We start from the raw sequence: 17,990 nt of genomic DNA on the forward strand, positions 1-17,990 counted from the left end.
AAGCTCTAATTTGAGAAAGAGCTCAGTGCCTGCAAGGGATAGAATTAAGCCTAGAGGGTCTCAGTGTCCCTGGACTGAGGCACTGGCACATACAGGGTGGTGGCAGTACTACTGAGCAGAGGGGCCTTGAGGGCTTTAGGGTTCGAGAACCAAGAACTCTGAGCACCCCAAACCCCCCTGTGTTTGCGACACTGCCCCAGGGAGCTTGCAGTCTAAAATTCTCCACAGAAGAGGCAACAGAGAGAAGAGAGGGAAAACAGGAAGAATATGCATTCCAGTTACATGTACTTAGGCTTAGTTTCAGTAGTGTAGTCAGTAGCTCAGTGTTCCTAATTCCCGTTTTCTCTATCCCAACAGGTTGAAGACTAAACACTCCTTTTCTGTTCCTCCTCTGGGTAACTTTTTTGTTTCTCTTCTGGGTACCACAAAGAGCCATTACCTGCTCTCAGGTAGGCAGCAGGAGTTGGTGGTTCAGGCAGGTGCCAGCAGGGAGATGCCAGTGTAGGCACCATTCATTGCCTGTCAAATTTCATTATGTGTTCCCCTCTTGTAACATGGCTCCGGCTGCCATCCTATACATACTTTCCTGGGAGTAAGTCCCATCAAACAGAATGACAAGGCCCAATCCTGTCTTAGCACAATGAGCTAAGCACCTTTATGGTTGGCAGCCTTCAGTCTGGAAAGACTATGGTATAAGCCTACAGCACCCAGTATTCCCAGGCGGTCTCCCATCCAAGTACTAACTAGGCCTGACCCTGCTTAGCTTCCAAGATCAGACAAGATCAGGCATGTGCAGGGTAACACCTTTATGGCACCCTGGGAAGAGGGAGTGCTGGCGCTGAGCCAGTGCCAGTTAGCGCTGGGCCCAATGCTGGGTGGAGGATGCCGCACGGCTGTTTGGAGCATGGTAAGAGTGCTGGGTGATGGTGCACTCTTTTGGGGCTGGCGGGAGGAGTTCTAGGACAAGGTGAGGACAGGGGGGACGGACCAGCCTGTTAGGGAGGTGGGACTGATGGTGGCCTCCTCCACCAGATCCTATCCTCAGTGTTGGGCTGAAAAACCAGACATGAAAGTTCTCAAGTCGATGTGAGAAGCCCCACAATGGGGCCTGGGGCTTTCCTCAGGGGAAGCGGACAAACTCTTTCGCTTGCCTCTGTTTCTCTTCCTGAGTTCAGGTATCTATTACACGCTCCTCTTTTCCCCTTATGGGAGAATATGTGGGAGGGCTTCTGAGGTACCTCAGAGCACCTCAGAGTCCTGGACGTGAATGGAACACACTTTGACCAAAACTGGTAGTACCTGTTAGATGCCTCTCAGAGGCATTCTGCGGAGCTGGGAGGCAGCGCGTGGCCTTCCACACCTCAGAATACCTCCCTGACAGAACCAGAAGGCACTTCCGGTCACGTCAAGGAGAATGCTGGAAAGGTGAACCACATTGCCACTATCTCTTTGGGGTGGGGGCATGACTTGTGTACCCTCAAGTGGCAGGCAGAAATCCAACAGGTTTACAATATCTCAGCATGATGTGGAACCTTCCCCTATTCCCCGCCCCTTAAGGCTTCCATTGAGGTGTCTGCTCGAATCACAGACTCCTCTTCCATTATGTCTTTTAAATGATCCACTGTGTGTGTGTTGAGCTCAGAAGGAAACTCCTCTTTCAGCTCAGGAATCCCCCCAGGAAATGGTCTTGGATTTCGGAAGCCAAAGACGGATCAGGAGCGGCAGGAAGAGCCACAAACAGAGATCAGCCTGAATGTGTGATGGAGCAAACAGGACAGAGAAAGCCACAAGGGAGCCAAGATGAACCAGACAGGGAGATGCAGCAGCGCTGGGAAGCCCAATGGCAGCAGTTTCTCAAGACCCTGCAGTCTAATAGCTCTGCATGGGGGAGCTTCCCAGTATCAGAACCCACACCCTGGGACGATGCCAAGGCCTTTCTGTCCTCATTTGAGCAAGTGGCTGAAGCCTGTCGGTGGCCCAGAGGAGAGTGGGTGTCTCGGCTCATGCCAGCACTGAGCGGGGAAGCCCAGCAGGCCTTTAGCCTCTTGGAAGCCAGAGACAAGGAGGACTATGGGAAAGTGAAGGCTGCCATCTTAAGACGCGAAGCCCTGAGAAGGGAGGCGCAGCGCCAGCACTTCAGGCAGTTCTGCTGCCAGGAGCTGGAAGACCCCCGAAAGATGTACGTCCAGATCCAGGCGCTTTGCTGCCAGTGGCTGAAGCCGGAGAGGCACACGAAGGAGGAGATCCTGGAGCTGCTGGTCCTGGAGCAGTTCCTGGCCAGCCTGCCTGTGGAAGCCCAGAGCTGGATCCGGGCAGGGGGGCCGGACAGCTGTGTGCAGGCCATGGCCCTGCTGGAGGATTTCCTGATGAGCCGGAGAGAGGCTGAGACTGAGACGGGGACGTGGCAGGTGAGGTCCTGGTATTTCACTCCTAGGTTGCTGGCCAGGCACAGAAAGTGGAACCACCAGCCAGCCTGATTCAGCTCATAAAAGTCATTGCAGTAGCAAAGCCCCAAATCCTTCTGACAATCCTCAAGCCACTGAAAACCTTTCTGAGTAAGAGCTGATAAATGAGGCTCAGTGATCTTGAAGGAAACTACATGTGATGCAGTCATTCAGAATGCCCCTCTTGGCATAGTGGATTTTTCCTCCAGAAACTTGTCCGATCCCCTTTTAAGGGCGTCTAGGCCAGACGCCATCACCACATCCTGTGGCAATGAGTTCCATAGACCAACCACGCGCTGAGTAAAGAAATATTTTCTTTTGTCCTAACTCTCCCAACACTCAATTTCTAACTCTCCCATCTAAGTCTCTCTCTCTCTCTCCCTTCTAACTCTCTCTTCTTGGTACCATTATAATTACTTTCCTGTTGATTGAACCCTTTTAAATGAATTGAGATATTTGTATTGGATACAAAACAAAACCTGCATTTTTGCCTGTTTCTAAGCACGAAGGGTAAAAATCAGCAGGCAAAGCTTTTCCTCAGATGTAGCTAGAAAGCATTGAACCTGCCATGTCAGACTTTACAGGGCAGGAGCTGTGATGAATAGAGGTGTGATTTTTCAGTCCTTAACTGAACTAGTGCTGGCACTGAGCAGTAGTGCCAATGCTGGGTGTTGTAAACATGCTGTAAAGCACACATACCACACCCTCTGAGCAGGGAGTGCTGGCACTGGGCCTACACCAGTCAGGCACTGGGCCCATACCAGCCTCTTGGGGGAGGGTGGAACAAGGGCAGGGAGAGGGCAGGGTGGTAGAGGAACAGGGTCGGGAGGGGGTGGCATGAAATTCATGTCAGGCCAGAATGCCCAACACATACTCTCAAGTCTGCGTTGGAAAAAGATGTCCCATTGTGGGGCTTGGGGCTTTCCCGGGGGGGAGACGGGAAAACATCCCCTTCCACCAAGGAAGTCTCTGGCTGCTTCTCAGCACCAACTGAATACAGTGGTAGCCACTTTGGTGCCACTGCTTCAGCGGGCGCTGGGAAGCTCAGGATTGAGCTATTGGTCCTCAGAGCTACGTACTTTGTTCATCCACAGGATGAACTAAGGAATTAGGCACTTCTAGATTTATGCACCAAGGGAATAGGATGTAAGGGAACTGGATGCATACACTCTCTCTGTCCCGAGTAAAAGATTATTCTCACTGCTTCAGGAGCCGTTGCAGGAGTGGGCTGTGGGTCTCTTCGACGTAAAGGAGGAGCAGTTGGACAGGGTGCAGGGGGAGATCTCCCAAGAACATGCAGAGATGCTCAGAGACACCAAGCAGAACATCGATAGGGAGGTCACTGTGCCAGGTAAGGAATCCGCATGTGATCTACTATTGGGGTAACAAAATGTAAAGGAAGGTATACAGTCCTGGAACATTAGCAGCCATGTGGATGAGGAAATCTGGGAGGTTTCTGCCCAGGTATACTCCTCCTACTCCTCTGCTCACTCAGTCTAGTAATCTCTTATAGTGATAGTTGGGGAATGGTTTTAGCTGGGGTGGCTTTCCTTGTCCCTGGGATGACAGAGTCCTCAGACCCAACTCCTGCTTGCATGCAGCTGATCAAGGGACAGAAATGTGCTCTGATTTACCTCTGGCCATTTGTAATAATGAACAGGTATAGCAATCCTGCTTCTCTATAAAACATCCCTTTTGTCCCTCACAGGCACTGGAATTGCACCTCCAACTTCGCTGCTTCCCGCAGAAGGTCAGGACATGTGTGAAGCTGAGCTCACCAAGGCTCTTGGTGTCAACATGGACCAGGTTGGTTTTGGCAGGGCCAGGGCAGACATACAAACCATGCAGCAGCTTGTATCCTTGTGTTGGGCAGAACTGGGGCCAGTTCATGATGGGGCCACCTGAGGTGTTTGCAAAGGTCCACCTTTAGCCTTTCATGTATGTGACGGCTGAGACCAGGCCCAGCACCTGCCTTCAGCCTTGTAGGAGTAACAAGAACTTGGACACAACTGAAAAGCCTCAGTGCTGCTGCTATTGGAAGCTAAAACCAGGCCCAACCTCCCCACCCTTCACCCTGTCCAGGCTACCAATTATGCTGCATCTGCGGTGCAACTTCTTATCCCTAATGGTGACGGCATCTCTCTCTCCTACGCCAAACTAATTATTGTCAGCTGCTTATGGTCCAGGAACCTCACAATAGCCCAGGACCATCTATCATTGGCCGACAACCAGTGTGTTTTAACCAATTAGCACTGAGCACCCCGGATAGAAGCTCACACTAATTTAGCTCAGATACTTCCAGTCCTTGTTGGACACAAGCAGGCTGTGTTGTCCATAGAGTCACCTGGTAAGCTCTTGGACCTCGTTGGACACTGGCAGGCTGTGTCGTCTGTAGAGTTGACTGAAATCTTGTAAGGTTCTGTCTGGAGGTACATCTCAATGCCTAGAAGTATGCCTGTAAGTTAATGCTCTTATGTTTTAGAATAAAGCACTTTTCTGACAGCCCTGAACTTGGACTTGCTCCTTCCTCTGATCCAAAAGAACCTCTAGCCCTGGCCCAACAGCCCAGGCTAGAACAGTATATGCAAATGTAGGGCTAGGGCTGGGATAAGAGGTTTAGGATATATTTGTTGAACAGTAATACTTTTTGTGTTACCCAGTTATTTGACCAGGACACAACTGTCCATGATGCAAATAGCATAGCTGATACCCATTTATAAAAGCAGAGTCTGTAAAAAGGGCATGTTCTCATTCCAGTGCATTAACACCACTCCTTGTGCACCAGATTTTGAAGTGGGAGCATGCATGTTTTCCTATTTCTTGTAGATGATGAATCTGAGAAAAACGGGTCTGCCTTTGCACATGGTTCAGCAGATACCAGTTCAGTCAAGCCAACACACCACGTTCTGGAACGTTCTGCAGGAGGATGGTGAAAATGCAGATTCCCTGGGTGAGGAACTGCTGGGTTCGGCTCCAGTGAATCCAGAACAATATTGCCCATCTTGTTCTCATATTTAGAATATGAGATTTGTAGGTAGATCCTCTTCTGAATGGTATATTTATATGCTTATAACTTATAATAACTTATAAGATACGAAGCAAGCCAGAAATTCATTTTTGACACATTCCCCGAATACAACACTTGTAAAGACTAAAATATCCAGCGATGGAGAAGTGAGTGGAAATGTGGATGGGCGGGTTGCAGCCAAAGAGATTCGTAAGCCCCAGCATTGGCGAAAAACTTGGTTCCCAAGAAAGAGGATTTTCTTTTAAGGAGAAATTCAATCAGTTCAAGTCTCATGCAGCTTTAGTGTACTTATGATGTCAATCCGCCCAATTTCTTCATTTGGGGCGCCTTTCTCTCTTTATTCATAGTGCAATAACAACAATTGAACAGTTTAATGTGTCCTTATAAAAATCTTTATGAAGTGCCTCAAGTTGTGTATTTGGTGCACTACTATACCATACACATTAAAAATAAAACCAGATCCTTGTCAGTCATTGTCAGTTGACCAAAGGTGATGCAAAATAGTTGGGGGAGGAGGGATGAAATAACAAATAAAAACTGTTAAATGTGTCCTTAGAGAAACACATGATCACCTTGGAAACGGCCTGTTGACATCTCTGTAGACCTATTGTGTGGGGTTGAACATGGATGAAAAAGAATTCCAGTGGTCAAGGGACAAATCTTCATTGTCTTTAATTGGTTTTCTTCCTACTGAGTACCAGAAGTAAAATCTGTGATTGAAAATAGCCACATTTCCTGAGTTGCATAAAGACCAGGACCAATGGCATAGCTAGGTCATTTGACATCTGGGTCAGACTGCCCCCAACCCCCCGCTAGCTACGCCACTGACCAGAACTCTCAAAGTCAAGAACCATAATCTGTGTTTACTTGGCAGAGAAATTAGGTTTCCATATTTTAGCAGAGAGTGTTCAGATTCCGGGATAGGGATGAAGTGTGGGGGTTTTGTGGCACAAGGGGAAAGATGAGGAGGAGGAGGTTGCAGGAAGCTTGATAAGAGGTCATCAGAACATTGACAAAATTCCTTTCTCTGTTTCTTCAGATATTGGAAAGAGAAACCCACTCAAGGTGAAGAATGCTCAGGTTGGAGGAAATGAGTCAGTGGAAACACCCAGGAGTGGACAAGGGAAAATCCAAGAGAATGTGCCGGTAAGAATGGGCGTGAAGGACGAAAGTTATGAATCCAAGAGCAGACAGGGAATAGAGCCACTTACGGGATGCCAGGAATCTGGTGAGCACAGTGGAGATCTTGGAATTGCCTGCAGCAATCTTATCGCAGTGGATACAGAGGGGGGAACAGCATTGTTTTCCAAGTCTAGAAGAAGGTACCGTCGAAAGCTTGATGAGCATGACAGCAGCCAGATGGAAGTGAAAAACAATGATGGCCTAGAGTTTGAGGTAAGGCTCCGTTCTAACTCATTAGCAAAACACCACAAAATTCATACTGGAGAAAATATCTACAAATGCGACAACTGTGAAAAAAGCTTCTCTCAGAGATCACATTTATTAAGACATGAGATGATTCACATGGGAGAGAAACCTCACAAATGTTGTGAGTGTGGCAAAAACTTCTCTCGGAGATCACATTTGTTACGACATGAGATGATTCACACAGGAGAGAAACCTCATGAATGTCCTGAGTGTGGAAAAAACTTTACTCGGAGAGCAAATTTGTTAACCCATCAGAGGATGCACACAGGAGAGAAACCTTACAAATGTACTAAGTGTGGGAAAAACTTCACTCAGAGATCAAATTTGTTAACCCATCAGAGGATGCACACAGGAGAGAAACCACACCGATGTCTTGAGTGTGGAAAAAGCTTCTTTCACAGATCAAGTTTGTTAACCCATCAAAGGATGCACACAGGAGATAAACCTCACAAATGCCCTGAATGTGGAAAAATCTTCTCTTGGGTATCACAATTGTTGATCCATCAGGTGATCCACACAGGAGAGAAGCCACACCGATGTCCTGAGTGTGGGAAAAGTTTCTCTCAGAAATCAAGTTTGTTAACCCATCAGAAGATGCACACAGGAGAGAAACCTCACAAATGTCCTACATGTGGAAAGAACTTCTCTAAGAGATCAAATTTGTCAACCCATCAGATGATCCACACAGGAGAGAAACCACATCGATGTTTAGAGTGTGGAAAAAGCTTCTCTCACAGATCCAGTTTGTTAACCCATCGTAGGATGCACACAGGAGAGAAACCTCACAAATGTCCTACATGTGGAAAAAACTTCTCTAAGAGATCGAATTTGTTAACCCATCAAAGGACGCACATAGGACAAAAACCTCAAAATGTCCTACATGTGGGAAAAACTTCTCTCAGAGATCAAATTTGTTAATGCATCAGAAAATCCACACTGGAAAACTTCCACACCGATATCCTGGGTGTGGAAAAAACTTCTCTCAGATACCAAGTTTGTTAAGACATGGAGGGTGCAATCCTATCCTGCACTGGAACAGGCATGCCAAGAGGCTTGCGCTGTATCCAGCACAGGATAGGTGCCCAAAGCAGCTCAGCCAAAGGTAAGGGGAAACTTTTCCCCTTACCTCCGGGTAAGCCACCTTTGCATCTATGGATCTCTTTGGATTTGCACCACCTCCTGAGGTGGCGCAAGTCAGAGGAGAGTGGAGACCCTCCACTCAGTGCAGCTCAGGATTGCACTGGAAATGATTCACTCAGGAAAGAATCCATGCAGGTCACATTTATCAAGCCATTGAAAAGTTCATACTGAGAGAAATCTGATAGGTGTCCTTTGTGTGGTGAAAGTTTAACACTGATTAGCACCAGATAACGCATATAGGGCCTTAACGGTTTAGAGGGTAAAGGTACAATGTTTTCTCAAACGGCAATAATTCCTGTATTGTATTTCTCCTTGTATGGAACCTTCCTGACTTATGCTGTGATATCCTGAGTTATAGGGAACAAGCTTGAATGTTGATGGGCTCACTACTCAGTAAGTGTATATTAACTGGCTGATAAACGGCGGTCATTGTTCAACAACACGACTTGGCTTAGGCAAAGTCTTCAGGACCGCATGGAGCTCCATGCCCCACCTTTTGAACAGAAGCTGTAGACTAAAAGGTTTGGATACCCAAGATGTGTAGATCATCTTCTCTTGTAGAATTTATACAAGTTCACATGTCAGTCAAATCAGCTGGAGTGGGTGCAAACCCCACCAAGAAGGAGGTGGAAAAACAAGGTAACAGAACATGGTTGAAGTGGTTCCCTCTGCCTTCTGCAGTGACAAGAGAATTTGATCAATGTGCAGAATTTCTCAACAGGGAGGATCGGAGCCAGAATAATGGCACAAAGTACAGACAGTTCATATCTCCACGAGCATCATGCATTTATGTTCCAAGGGTGGGAAATAGGATAGTACTAAAGGGAAATTAAGGAGCACTTCTTGCAGATAAATAATATGAATATCTACATCATTTCCCATGCTGGGCACAAACCTCAGAACCTTCATGTAAGGGAGAAACTGCATGAGTGTTCTCTGTTCATGGGAAAAGCCTTCCCTTTCAGAGTAACATGAATAGGAAATCTGATAATTCACCCAGAGAAGAACCATGTGAATGTTCTCAGTGTGGGATGTGCATTGGATAGAGAGTATGTATATACCATGAATCTCAAGAGATCCAGTGTGGGAAAGAAAGTTTTCAAATGCCCTGAAAATGGGAGAAATGTCTCTTGGGGAGAGAGGGTTATTGCACATCAGGCAATTCCTGGGGAAGTGAGACCCCTCTAACAGTTCAATCCTATTGTATGCCCAGTCATAGCATGCAACTGGGCCAAAACAGGTTGTGCTGCATGCTGTGGTGGGGGGGGAGGGGCTACTTGGGAGGAGAAAGGGAAAATAATTTCTCTTAGCCTTCCGTAAACTTCTTAATCAACATTGGGTTTCCTTGGATATTGCACCAGCTCTTCAGCTGGCACAAGTCTGAGGAGACAAAGGGGGTGTAGTTGCTGGCACTGGAGGGGATAGCATCCCATGTAAGTTGCCTGCACTGGGTAACATCCCCTCCCACCTTCAACACTCCTCCTACCTTTCACCCTCCCGCAGCCCCAGTCCACCATCCCCACTGACTCACCTCCTTTGCCCCACCACCATGCATGGGACCTGCAGGTCATCCCCGCAGCATTGATGCCGGCCAGAAAGCATGTTCTGCTGTGAAACAAACCAGTAGGATTGGGCTGCATGTGTCTGTTTGCTAGCATTTATGTTTCTGAAACATTCAACGAAATGCAATTTTATGATGGTCCAAGGGAACTCCATGGAGAAATGCAGTAGCCTGTTCTTATCATGCTACCATTGGAATAAAGAACAAGCAGGAACCATGACAACAGGTCTGGCAGAGAGTCTTAAGGGGTGTTTCGCCATTCAGAGAACTGAGGCACCAGTTATTCAGATGCACCATGATATACATAATAAGCAGAAAACATGAGAAAGAAGCAGAAAACACTCATAAAATTGGAGTCTCTACAGGTGTAAACATCTCAGTGAATGCAATTGTGTGACAATCACTGCAACACTTCCATGATGGGTGCCTCTGCCCAGGATGTCACTGCATCCTATGCATTCTTTAAATTTAGTATACACTTAGGGCCCAATCCTAACCAACTTTCCAGCGCTGATGTAGCCATGCCAATGGGGCATGCAATGCGTCTTGTACTAGGGAGGCAGTCACGGGGGCATTCTCAAGTGAAGGGAACCTTTGATCCCTTATGTTAGGGCATCAGCGCTGGAAAGTTGGATAGAATTGAACCTATAGATGCATCACTTGAGTCTTCTTTCAGTTTTCTGGGCAGCCTTTTGGTTATTAACCACATCCCTCCTTTCAAAGAGGGATGCCTTGCTCTCATTAAGCACACCAGAGGTTTAGCTGCACTGGCAGAACCAGACTATAGCTGCAAACAACAATAAATGGGTTTGTGGTAGCAAGTGGACACAGAGGGAACTCGGGACCTCCATCACAGTGTTCATCTTTATGGTGCTGCAAGACTTTTTTTTTTTTCTTTCAATATGATTATGGAACAAGCAGAACATGCTAAACATGGCAGGAAGTGTGAGGACATTCTTGAACTGGAACTTTTTTTTTTTGCGTGATTCCATTCCAACTAGTGCACTCTCTTTATGGATGGCTGAGAGTAAAAAAATCTATGCTTGGAACAAGCCACATTTAGACCAGGCAAATTGGTTATGGATCACGGTTTAGTTTTATCTCACTTGATTTCCAAACAGATTCACCATCCTAAATCTCACCTTTATGCAGCTTTTCTGGACTTGAAAGCATCCTTTGACTCGGTGGATAGAAATTTATTGTGGGGGAAACTTGATTAATTGGGACTCGATAAGAGATTTCTCTGCTCAATTCAAAATCTGTATTCACAAGCCTCCCTTTCTATAAAAGCTTCACCTCAAATATATCTCTCCAAGATGGCTTTTACAAATGCTGGTGTGAAGCAAGGATGTGTGTTTGCCCCTACGTTATTTAATCTGTTTATTAATGATCTGGCCTCCATTTTGACATCATTGAATGTGCATTACCCTAAGTTAGGCACCTTGGATGTCCCAGTTTTACTTTATGCCGATGACATGGTACTGTTATCACGAACCAGAATAGGCTTGCGTAGATTGGTTTGAGATGTATTGATTATTTGGAAGATGATAACTTACAGCTAAATTTTGAAAAATCAAAAACAGTAGTATTTGGTAATTCCTGGAAGCCTTATTCATGCTTATTTAAGGGCAGAAGATACAGCAGGTCAAAGAATTTAAGTATCTAGGCTGATGTTTTCAGTTTAGGGACTTTTCACCGCTCTGCTGCAATACAATCGGTTTATCCATCTGTTCAGGCCATAATTCATTCTTTTTAACTTGGGGGAACTCTTATGTCTCTGCAGCTTTACAGGTCTTCAATGTTAAAGTGATATCACAACTTCTCTATGGTATCCCTATTTGGATAACAGCTTTTAATATACAGCTTTAAAAAAAAATAACAACTTAAAATAACAGCTTTTAATAGGGTGGGTTCAGGCTTCCTTTTTATATAAAATTTGTTGTGTACCTCACTGTATCTCATATCAGACCTAAAGTTTGGAAATTGATCAGCAATCTATTGAACTGCAGGCTTGGCCTGGATTCCTTAAATTCTGGCTTTGGATTGGTTTTATGGCAAACCAGGCAGACTCCTTTTCCACTGTTCCCAAAAAAGGCAGGCATTTATGTTAGCTCGTTGCAATGCCCTACCCTCCAATATACTGAAGGGTAGATATAAAAGGTCTACCAAAGGAAGATGGTATGTAATTGTTTTTCGGGGGAAATAGACTGTATTCCACACATTTTACTGCACTGAACTAAAAAGCAGGTCCTCCACACCAGATTTCTTAAATCACTTATCCCTGATAATTAGGGCCAAACAGCAACTTTGATAACGCAGCACCTATTAGCAGGAAATGATGAGTTCTGTACAAGACAGGTTGCTGTGCATCGTACACTATGTATTTGGGAAAACCATTATATATTGGAATGAGCTTATATATTTATATATATATAGATCATTTAGTTGGGAAGTGGGTACTGTAACTGGTGGTTTAAAATGTATGCTATTATATGCCATTAAAGGTAAACAAACGAATGAATAAAAGTAGTGCACTATGGGAATAGAAATGCTATTGAATAGAAAATCAGTGGTTCTCAACCTTTTTGAACTGGGACCTACTTTTTAGAATGAGAATCTGTTGGGACCCACCAGAAGTGATGTCATTAACCTGGAAGTGATGTCATGGTTGGTTGTGACATAATCAATTTAGGTTTCAAACCTATGCCAGAATCAGCCAAAGGTCCCATTACACAGGACACTTGTGCTGTTATTTTGCATAGCTGGGAATTCAAACATTCCAGCTTGGAAGTCAAAGCAGAATGCAGACTTGGAACCTTTTCCAACCACAAGCCCACTCCTCTTTCCAGCATCCCATCTTCCCACCAATTCAGGGCAAAGCAGCAGGCGTCTATCCCACAGGGAACCCACCCTGCCCAGCAGCTCTGCACTCTCTATTTTCAGCTCTATATTTTCAGTGGCAGCTGAGCTAGGTGCTATGTGACCCACCTGAAATTGACTAGCGACCTACCTAGTGGGTCTTGATCCACAGTTTGAGAAATGTTGCCATGGTCTAAAAGTGTGCATGCTATACATCAGGGGTGCCCAAACCCTGGCCCAGGGGCCACTTGTGGCCCTTGGGGACTCCCAATTTGGCCCTCAGGGAGCCCCCAGTCTCCAATGAGCCTCTGGCCATCTGGAGACTTGCTGGAGCCCATGCTGGCCCAATGTGACTACTCTCAGCATGAGGGTGACTGTTTGACCTCTCATGTGAGCTGTTAGACAAGCGCTCCCACCACTGTTTGCTGTTTCACGTCTGTGATGCAGCAGTGGCAGTGAAGGAAAGGCCGGCCTTGCTTTATGCAAGGCCTTTTATAGGCTTTAAGCTATTGCAAAACTGTCATTTATTCATATAAGTTCCATCTCTAATATATTCATTTATGTAAATTTATTCAAATTTTATATGTAAATTAATTCTTTTTTCCCTGACACCCCCCCTCCCCGACACAGTGTCAAAGAGATGATGTGGCCCTCCTGCCAAAAAGTTTGGACACCCCTGCTGTACATTAATAGCAGATATTTTCAGTGAGTTTTCCACAACCACTTTCACAATAACAGCAACCACTTTCTTGTTCTGATCCATCACTGTATATGTAAAGTTATAATTTTTTTTTTTTTGCCCAGTGTGTATCACTTGTCAATAAACTTGCATGAGTTTCATTTTCCATTTTGTTGCCTGGTTTGGGCTGGGGAGATCCTTTTGGAGTTCTTTGCACTCTGTTTTGGGTGTTCACCATTTCCAATGATGTCATTTACAGTCTTGGCTGCCCCACTGCTCATTCTTGATTCCTATTTGTTTATGGATTTAAACCCTCCTTCTAACAGATCCTAAAGAAACCTGCTTAAAAATTCCTTTGTGGCTCATCTGATTAAACCTGCTTAAAAATTCCTTTGTGGCTCATCTGATTCTGCCAATCCAGCCCCCTCCTGTGCCCCCATATTCACCCATCTTCATTGCAGCCCTTCCCTGACCATTACACACACACTCCCGCCCTCACCCTAACCCTGTGCTGAACTTACATGCTTCACTGAGCATCTCTGCACACACCACACCAGCGAGAATGCTCCAACCTTACTGTGGGTGTGCCTAGAACTAACACTGTCACAGAGTGCTTTATGGTGCTTTAAGGCCCATAGCCAGGGAGACAGACCAGGGACAGACTGCACTTGCTCCCAGTGTGGAAGGGATTGTCACTCCCGAATTGGCCTTTTCAGCCACACTAGACTTTCGAGGCTGAAGGTTGCCAACAAGTAAGTAAGCGTGCAGGGAGAGAGCAAGCTCCGCTGGTGCAGTTGGGGAATAGGATTGAGCCATTAATACTCTCAGGGTATTCTCTCATGAAAAGTATTCTATGCCTGAAAGCCTTTACTAAAACCTCTTTGAATGTTTACCCACACAAGGTCTGCTGGCAGGGGCATTCAAAGACCTTTGGGTAAGGACCTTTGCCTTAGAAGGGGAATCAAATATGGCCACCAGATTTGCTGATACATCTGAGAACAAAAGTACCTGGGTCCTTTGAGCCAAAATCAAAGCAGTAACTTATCCTTTCTATTAAGATTTTGGCAAGACTGCATCAATTTCAGCATCTCATCTACAAGTGTCTTCCTATGTGGTCTGGAGATCCATCTGGCAAGAAAAACATGTCCTTCGAGCCGGAATCGAACCAGCGACCTAAGGATGACTTTGTTGCCAATCTACAGTCCTCCGCTCTACCAGCTGAGCTATCGAAGGGATAGGTAATATGTTGGGTTTTTTTTTAAGTTGGCTGTAGCACCTACTGGGTGTGGAACTGGATTCCTAATTGCAACTTTCCCCTTGATCTTCCCACCTCTCAGCTGGAGAGGTGATGAACTCATCAACTAAATTACACCTATTTACGTCTTAAAAAAGGACTTTGAAAATCCCTACTAGCTGGCTTCATGTTTGCTGGCAGAGAGACAGGAGGGTGGGAAGATCTTCAAGGGAAAAGTTTCCATTAAGAATTAAGTTCCACACAACTAGGTACTACACACAACTTAAGAAAAAACAAGAGAGCACCTTCTGCCTGTTTATTCAATAGCTCAACTGGTAGAGCCAAGGCAGCAAAGTCATCCTTAGGTTGCTGGTTTAATTCTGGCTCAAACGACAGATATTTTTCTTGCCAGATTGATCACTAGACCACATAGGAGGATGCTTGTAGGTGAGATGCTGAAATTAATTTGTGCATAAATTGGTCTATAATGTCATGTCTAGGCTTGCTGGCTTGTACACTTAGGCCCAAATCCTAATCCACTTTCCAGCACTGGCATAGCTGTGCCAATGGGACATGTGCTGCATCCTACAGTTGGGGGGCTCTCACAGAGGCTTCCTCAATAATAATAATAATAATAATAATAATAATAATAAAATAAATAAACTTTATTTGTATCTCGCCCTTCTCCCATTCTTCCTCAATGTGAGGGAATGTTTGTTTCCTTATCTAGGAGCTGCATTGCCCTTATGTCGGTGCTGGAAAGTGGGTTAGGATTGTGCCCTTAAGGTCTCTCCCACGTTCTCACCCCAATTAACAACACACACATTTGGCACAAATTGTGCCAAGGAGACTCAGAGGTAGATTTCAGTCTCGTGTGAAAATGGACATATTACAGCCTCTCTCATTACTCCGTTTCAGTTTATCAGTCTCTGTCATCTGCCAGTCAATGGTGGATTGAGAACTCTCTCTAGGACCACATGCAGCTCAAGCCAAATGCGTGTTTACTTAGAAGTCAATCCCTGAGCACAATGGTTGTTTTAGAAACGATTGGGTGGCCTCAGCAGGTGGCCCAACTCTGAGGAGACCCATAGGGGCTGCAGTGGTTTACCTAGGAGTAAGGGGAGGGTTTCCCCTTACCTCTGGCTGATCCACTTTGGCGCCCTGTTTTGCGCTGGATACAGTGCAAGACACCTGGTTTGCCTGTTCCAGCGCAAGATAGGATTGCGCTGCACTAGTGTAATCCTATGCATGTCTACTCACAAGATAGTCCCATTCAGTTCAATGAGGCCTAGTGCCAGGTATGTGTTTATATAGGATTGCACTCTTAGGCCCAAATCCTAACCCACTTTCCAGCACTGGCATAGCTGTGCTAATGGGACGTGGACTGCATCCTGCAATTAGGAGGCACTCGAGGAGACCTCCTCAAAGTAAGGGAATGTTTGTTTACTGACCTAGGAGTGCATTGCCCTTATGTCAGTGCTGGAAAGTGGGTTAGGATTGCACCCTTAATTACATTCTTATTCTATGTGCAGGCTTCCATAAAAGGACCAGAAACTCACACTTCCTCTTTCAGCATTTATAGGAAACAATTTACTTCTTTACCATTCTGTGTGAAAACTGCTTGTGAGCATGTGTGAAGGGGCAACACTGCTAATCAGTAATACAGGACTTCATGTAGTACGTGCTTTAGATGTGGAAGAGAAGGCGGAATCCATGTTAGGGATCAGGAACTCAGCTCTCATCTTTTTCTCTCAGCAACATAAAAAACATTTTCCTTTGACAGAGTAACACACCAAACTGCTACAGACTACAACTCCCAGCATGCCAGGAAGCCACTGTACTATACATCACACCCTGATGAGTTCCACCCATTTTCTTAGTTCTACAAATCTGAGCAACCAACATTTCAGCCTCTTTCTATTTGAGAAAAGTAATTGATAGGGGTTGGCACAGACCTTGCCAATTGCTCCTCTCCTCCACCCATAAATCAGGTTGTTTGTATGAAAAGCTCAGATTCATCAGTGCAAAGTGGCACTTTAGAAAACAACACAAGCAAAAGACAGTCCCTGTCCCCTCAGCCTTATAATTTAAATGGACAGAGAAAATGAAAACAGGGTGGGGATGGGGAACAGGGTAGAAAAGGATGGTGCAGGGGTTTGCAAGTTAGACCTCGGAGAGGCAGGTTCAAATCCTTTCTGAAGCATGAAGCTTCCTTGGTGCTCATGGGCCAGTCACTAACTCAGCCTCACCTACCTCGCAGGGTTGTTGTGAGGACAAAAGAAGGGGACAAACTACATACACTGGTAGTGTAGCCAGAGGGGATGCAAAGCACTAATTTTTTTCCTGGCACCTCACCACAGCATATAAGTGGTCCCTCACCCTCACCTTCAGAGCTGTTCTGGGCTAGAGCAAAACAGAGAAGACACTGTGGAATGTGGCACCGTGGCAAGATGGAATGGCTCTGCGGGGGAGGGGCCGCTTGCACGTCTGGTGAGGTACCATGCAAAACTTAGTGCTTTGAACCCCCTCTAGCCACGCTACTGGTGTACACCATCCTGAACTTCTAAGAGGAAAGATGGTAAACAAATGTGAATTTTTTTAAAATGTGAAATAAAGAATACAGGTTACAAGTCATAGTAGGTATGTGCAAGCTCTTGGTTTTAGAGGCAGGCTGCCTCTGATTGCCAGATGCAGGGGAGGGCACCGGGACGTAGGTTTTGTCTGTTGTCTTGTGTGCTCCCTGGGGCATTTGGTGGGCCCGAGGGAGATACAGAAAGATACTGTAAGATACAGGAAGCTGGACTAGATGGGCCTTTGGCCTGATCCAGCAGGGCTCTTCTTATGTTCTTAATGGGTTTGTGCAAATATAATTATATGTAGTATCTGACTGAGCAGGTTCACATCTTAGAAACTTTATGCCATAATAGTTTTTAATGGCACAATCCTATGCATATGATATCAATATGCCCAGCTCACAATATGGAAATATCCCAAGATGCCCAGTTCACCCATAAGGCTCTTCTCTGACCAAAAAAGCTATCCCTCTCAGAGAACCAGTTAACTGTGATATGGGCCTCCAAGGGTGAACAGAAAGGTCTTAGATAAGGGCAATCAACAAATGAGGATAAAAAGGTTAGGGTAAAAGGGATGAGTCAGAGTACCAAACCCCCTCTAACGGATATCTCTGTAAACAAACTGCCAATGTGTATTGAATTGCCATCCTCAGATCAACATCCTGTACTGATAACATGCCAAATGTTGTTTTGGGTGTCTGCCTGTATGTTATTTTCCCCTGGATATTTTTTCTCTCTTTGTGTCCTCTTGTCCCCCTCCCCTATCTAAAAGACTATAAAACCCACATCATTGTAATCCTTCTGGGTCCTCTACATGTGTGGAGGTCCTGTTTGCAAACGAGTAAACGTTAAGAAGTCCTTTGAATTCTCCTGTCGCCTGTTTGATTGCCTCTCCAAAATCCAAAGAATCGTGTGTGTGTTCATTCGGGGTCACATATCTACTCAGAAGCTCCATTAACTTCAATGGGATTTACTTGCAAGTAAATGTGTATAGGATTGCAGCCTAAGATGCTTCATGGCTCTTGCTTGTTTCTCTTACATGTA

General features: G+C 45.5%; 1 protein-coding gene and 1 non-coding gene across 2 annotated transcripts in view; one reads left to right on the forward strand and one right to left on the reverse strand.

The window, feature by feature from the left end:
* Positions 1–1,668: 1,668 nt before the first annotated feature.
* LOC136641906 (zinc finger protein 721-like) overlaps positions 1,669–17,990 on the forward strand; it is a 29,561-nt gene continuing 13,239 nt past the window's right edge. The window contains exons 1-5 of the mRNA XM_066618007.1: positions 1,669–2,408; positions 3,654–3,795; positions 4,153–4,250; positions 5,271–5,394; positions 6,512–7,773. Coding sequence (XP_066474104.1) covers positions 1,761–2,408; positions 3,654–3,795; positions 4,153–4,250; positions 5,271–5,394; positions 6,512–7,773 — 2,274 coding nt within the window. The 5' untranslated portion in view covers positions 1,669–1,760. The remainder of the gene's footprint in view (positions 2,409–3,653; positions 3,796–4,152; positions 4,251–5,270; positions 5,395–6,511; positions 7,774–17,990) is intronic.
* Positions 14,285–14,372, reverse strand: TRNAY-GUA (transfer RNA tyrosine (anticodon GUA)). The gene is given in 2 exon segments: positions 14,285–14,320; positions 14,336–14,372. It is a non-coding gene; the product is annotated as a tRNA-Tyr (tRNA).

This window comes from Tiliqua scincoides, chromosome 2 (assembly GCF_035046505.1).
Source record: "Tiliqua scincoides isolate rTilSci1 chromosome 2, rTilSci1.hap2, whole genome shotgun sequence".
In the NCBI taxonomy this organism is placed as follows: domain Eukaryota; kingdom Metazoa; phylum Chordata; class Lepidosauria; order Squamata; family Scincidae; genus Tiliqua; species Tiliqua scincoides.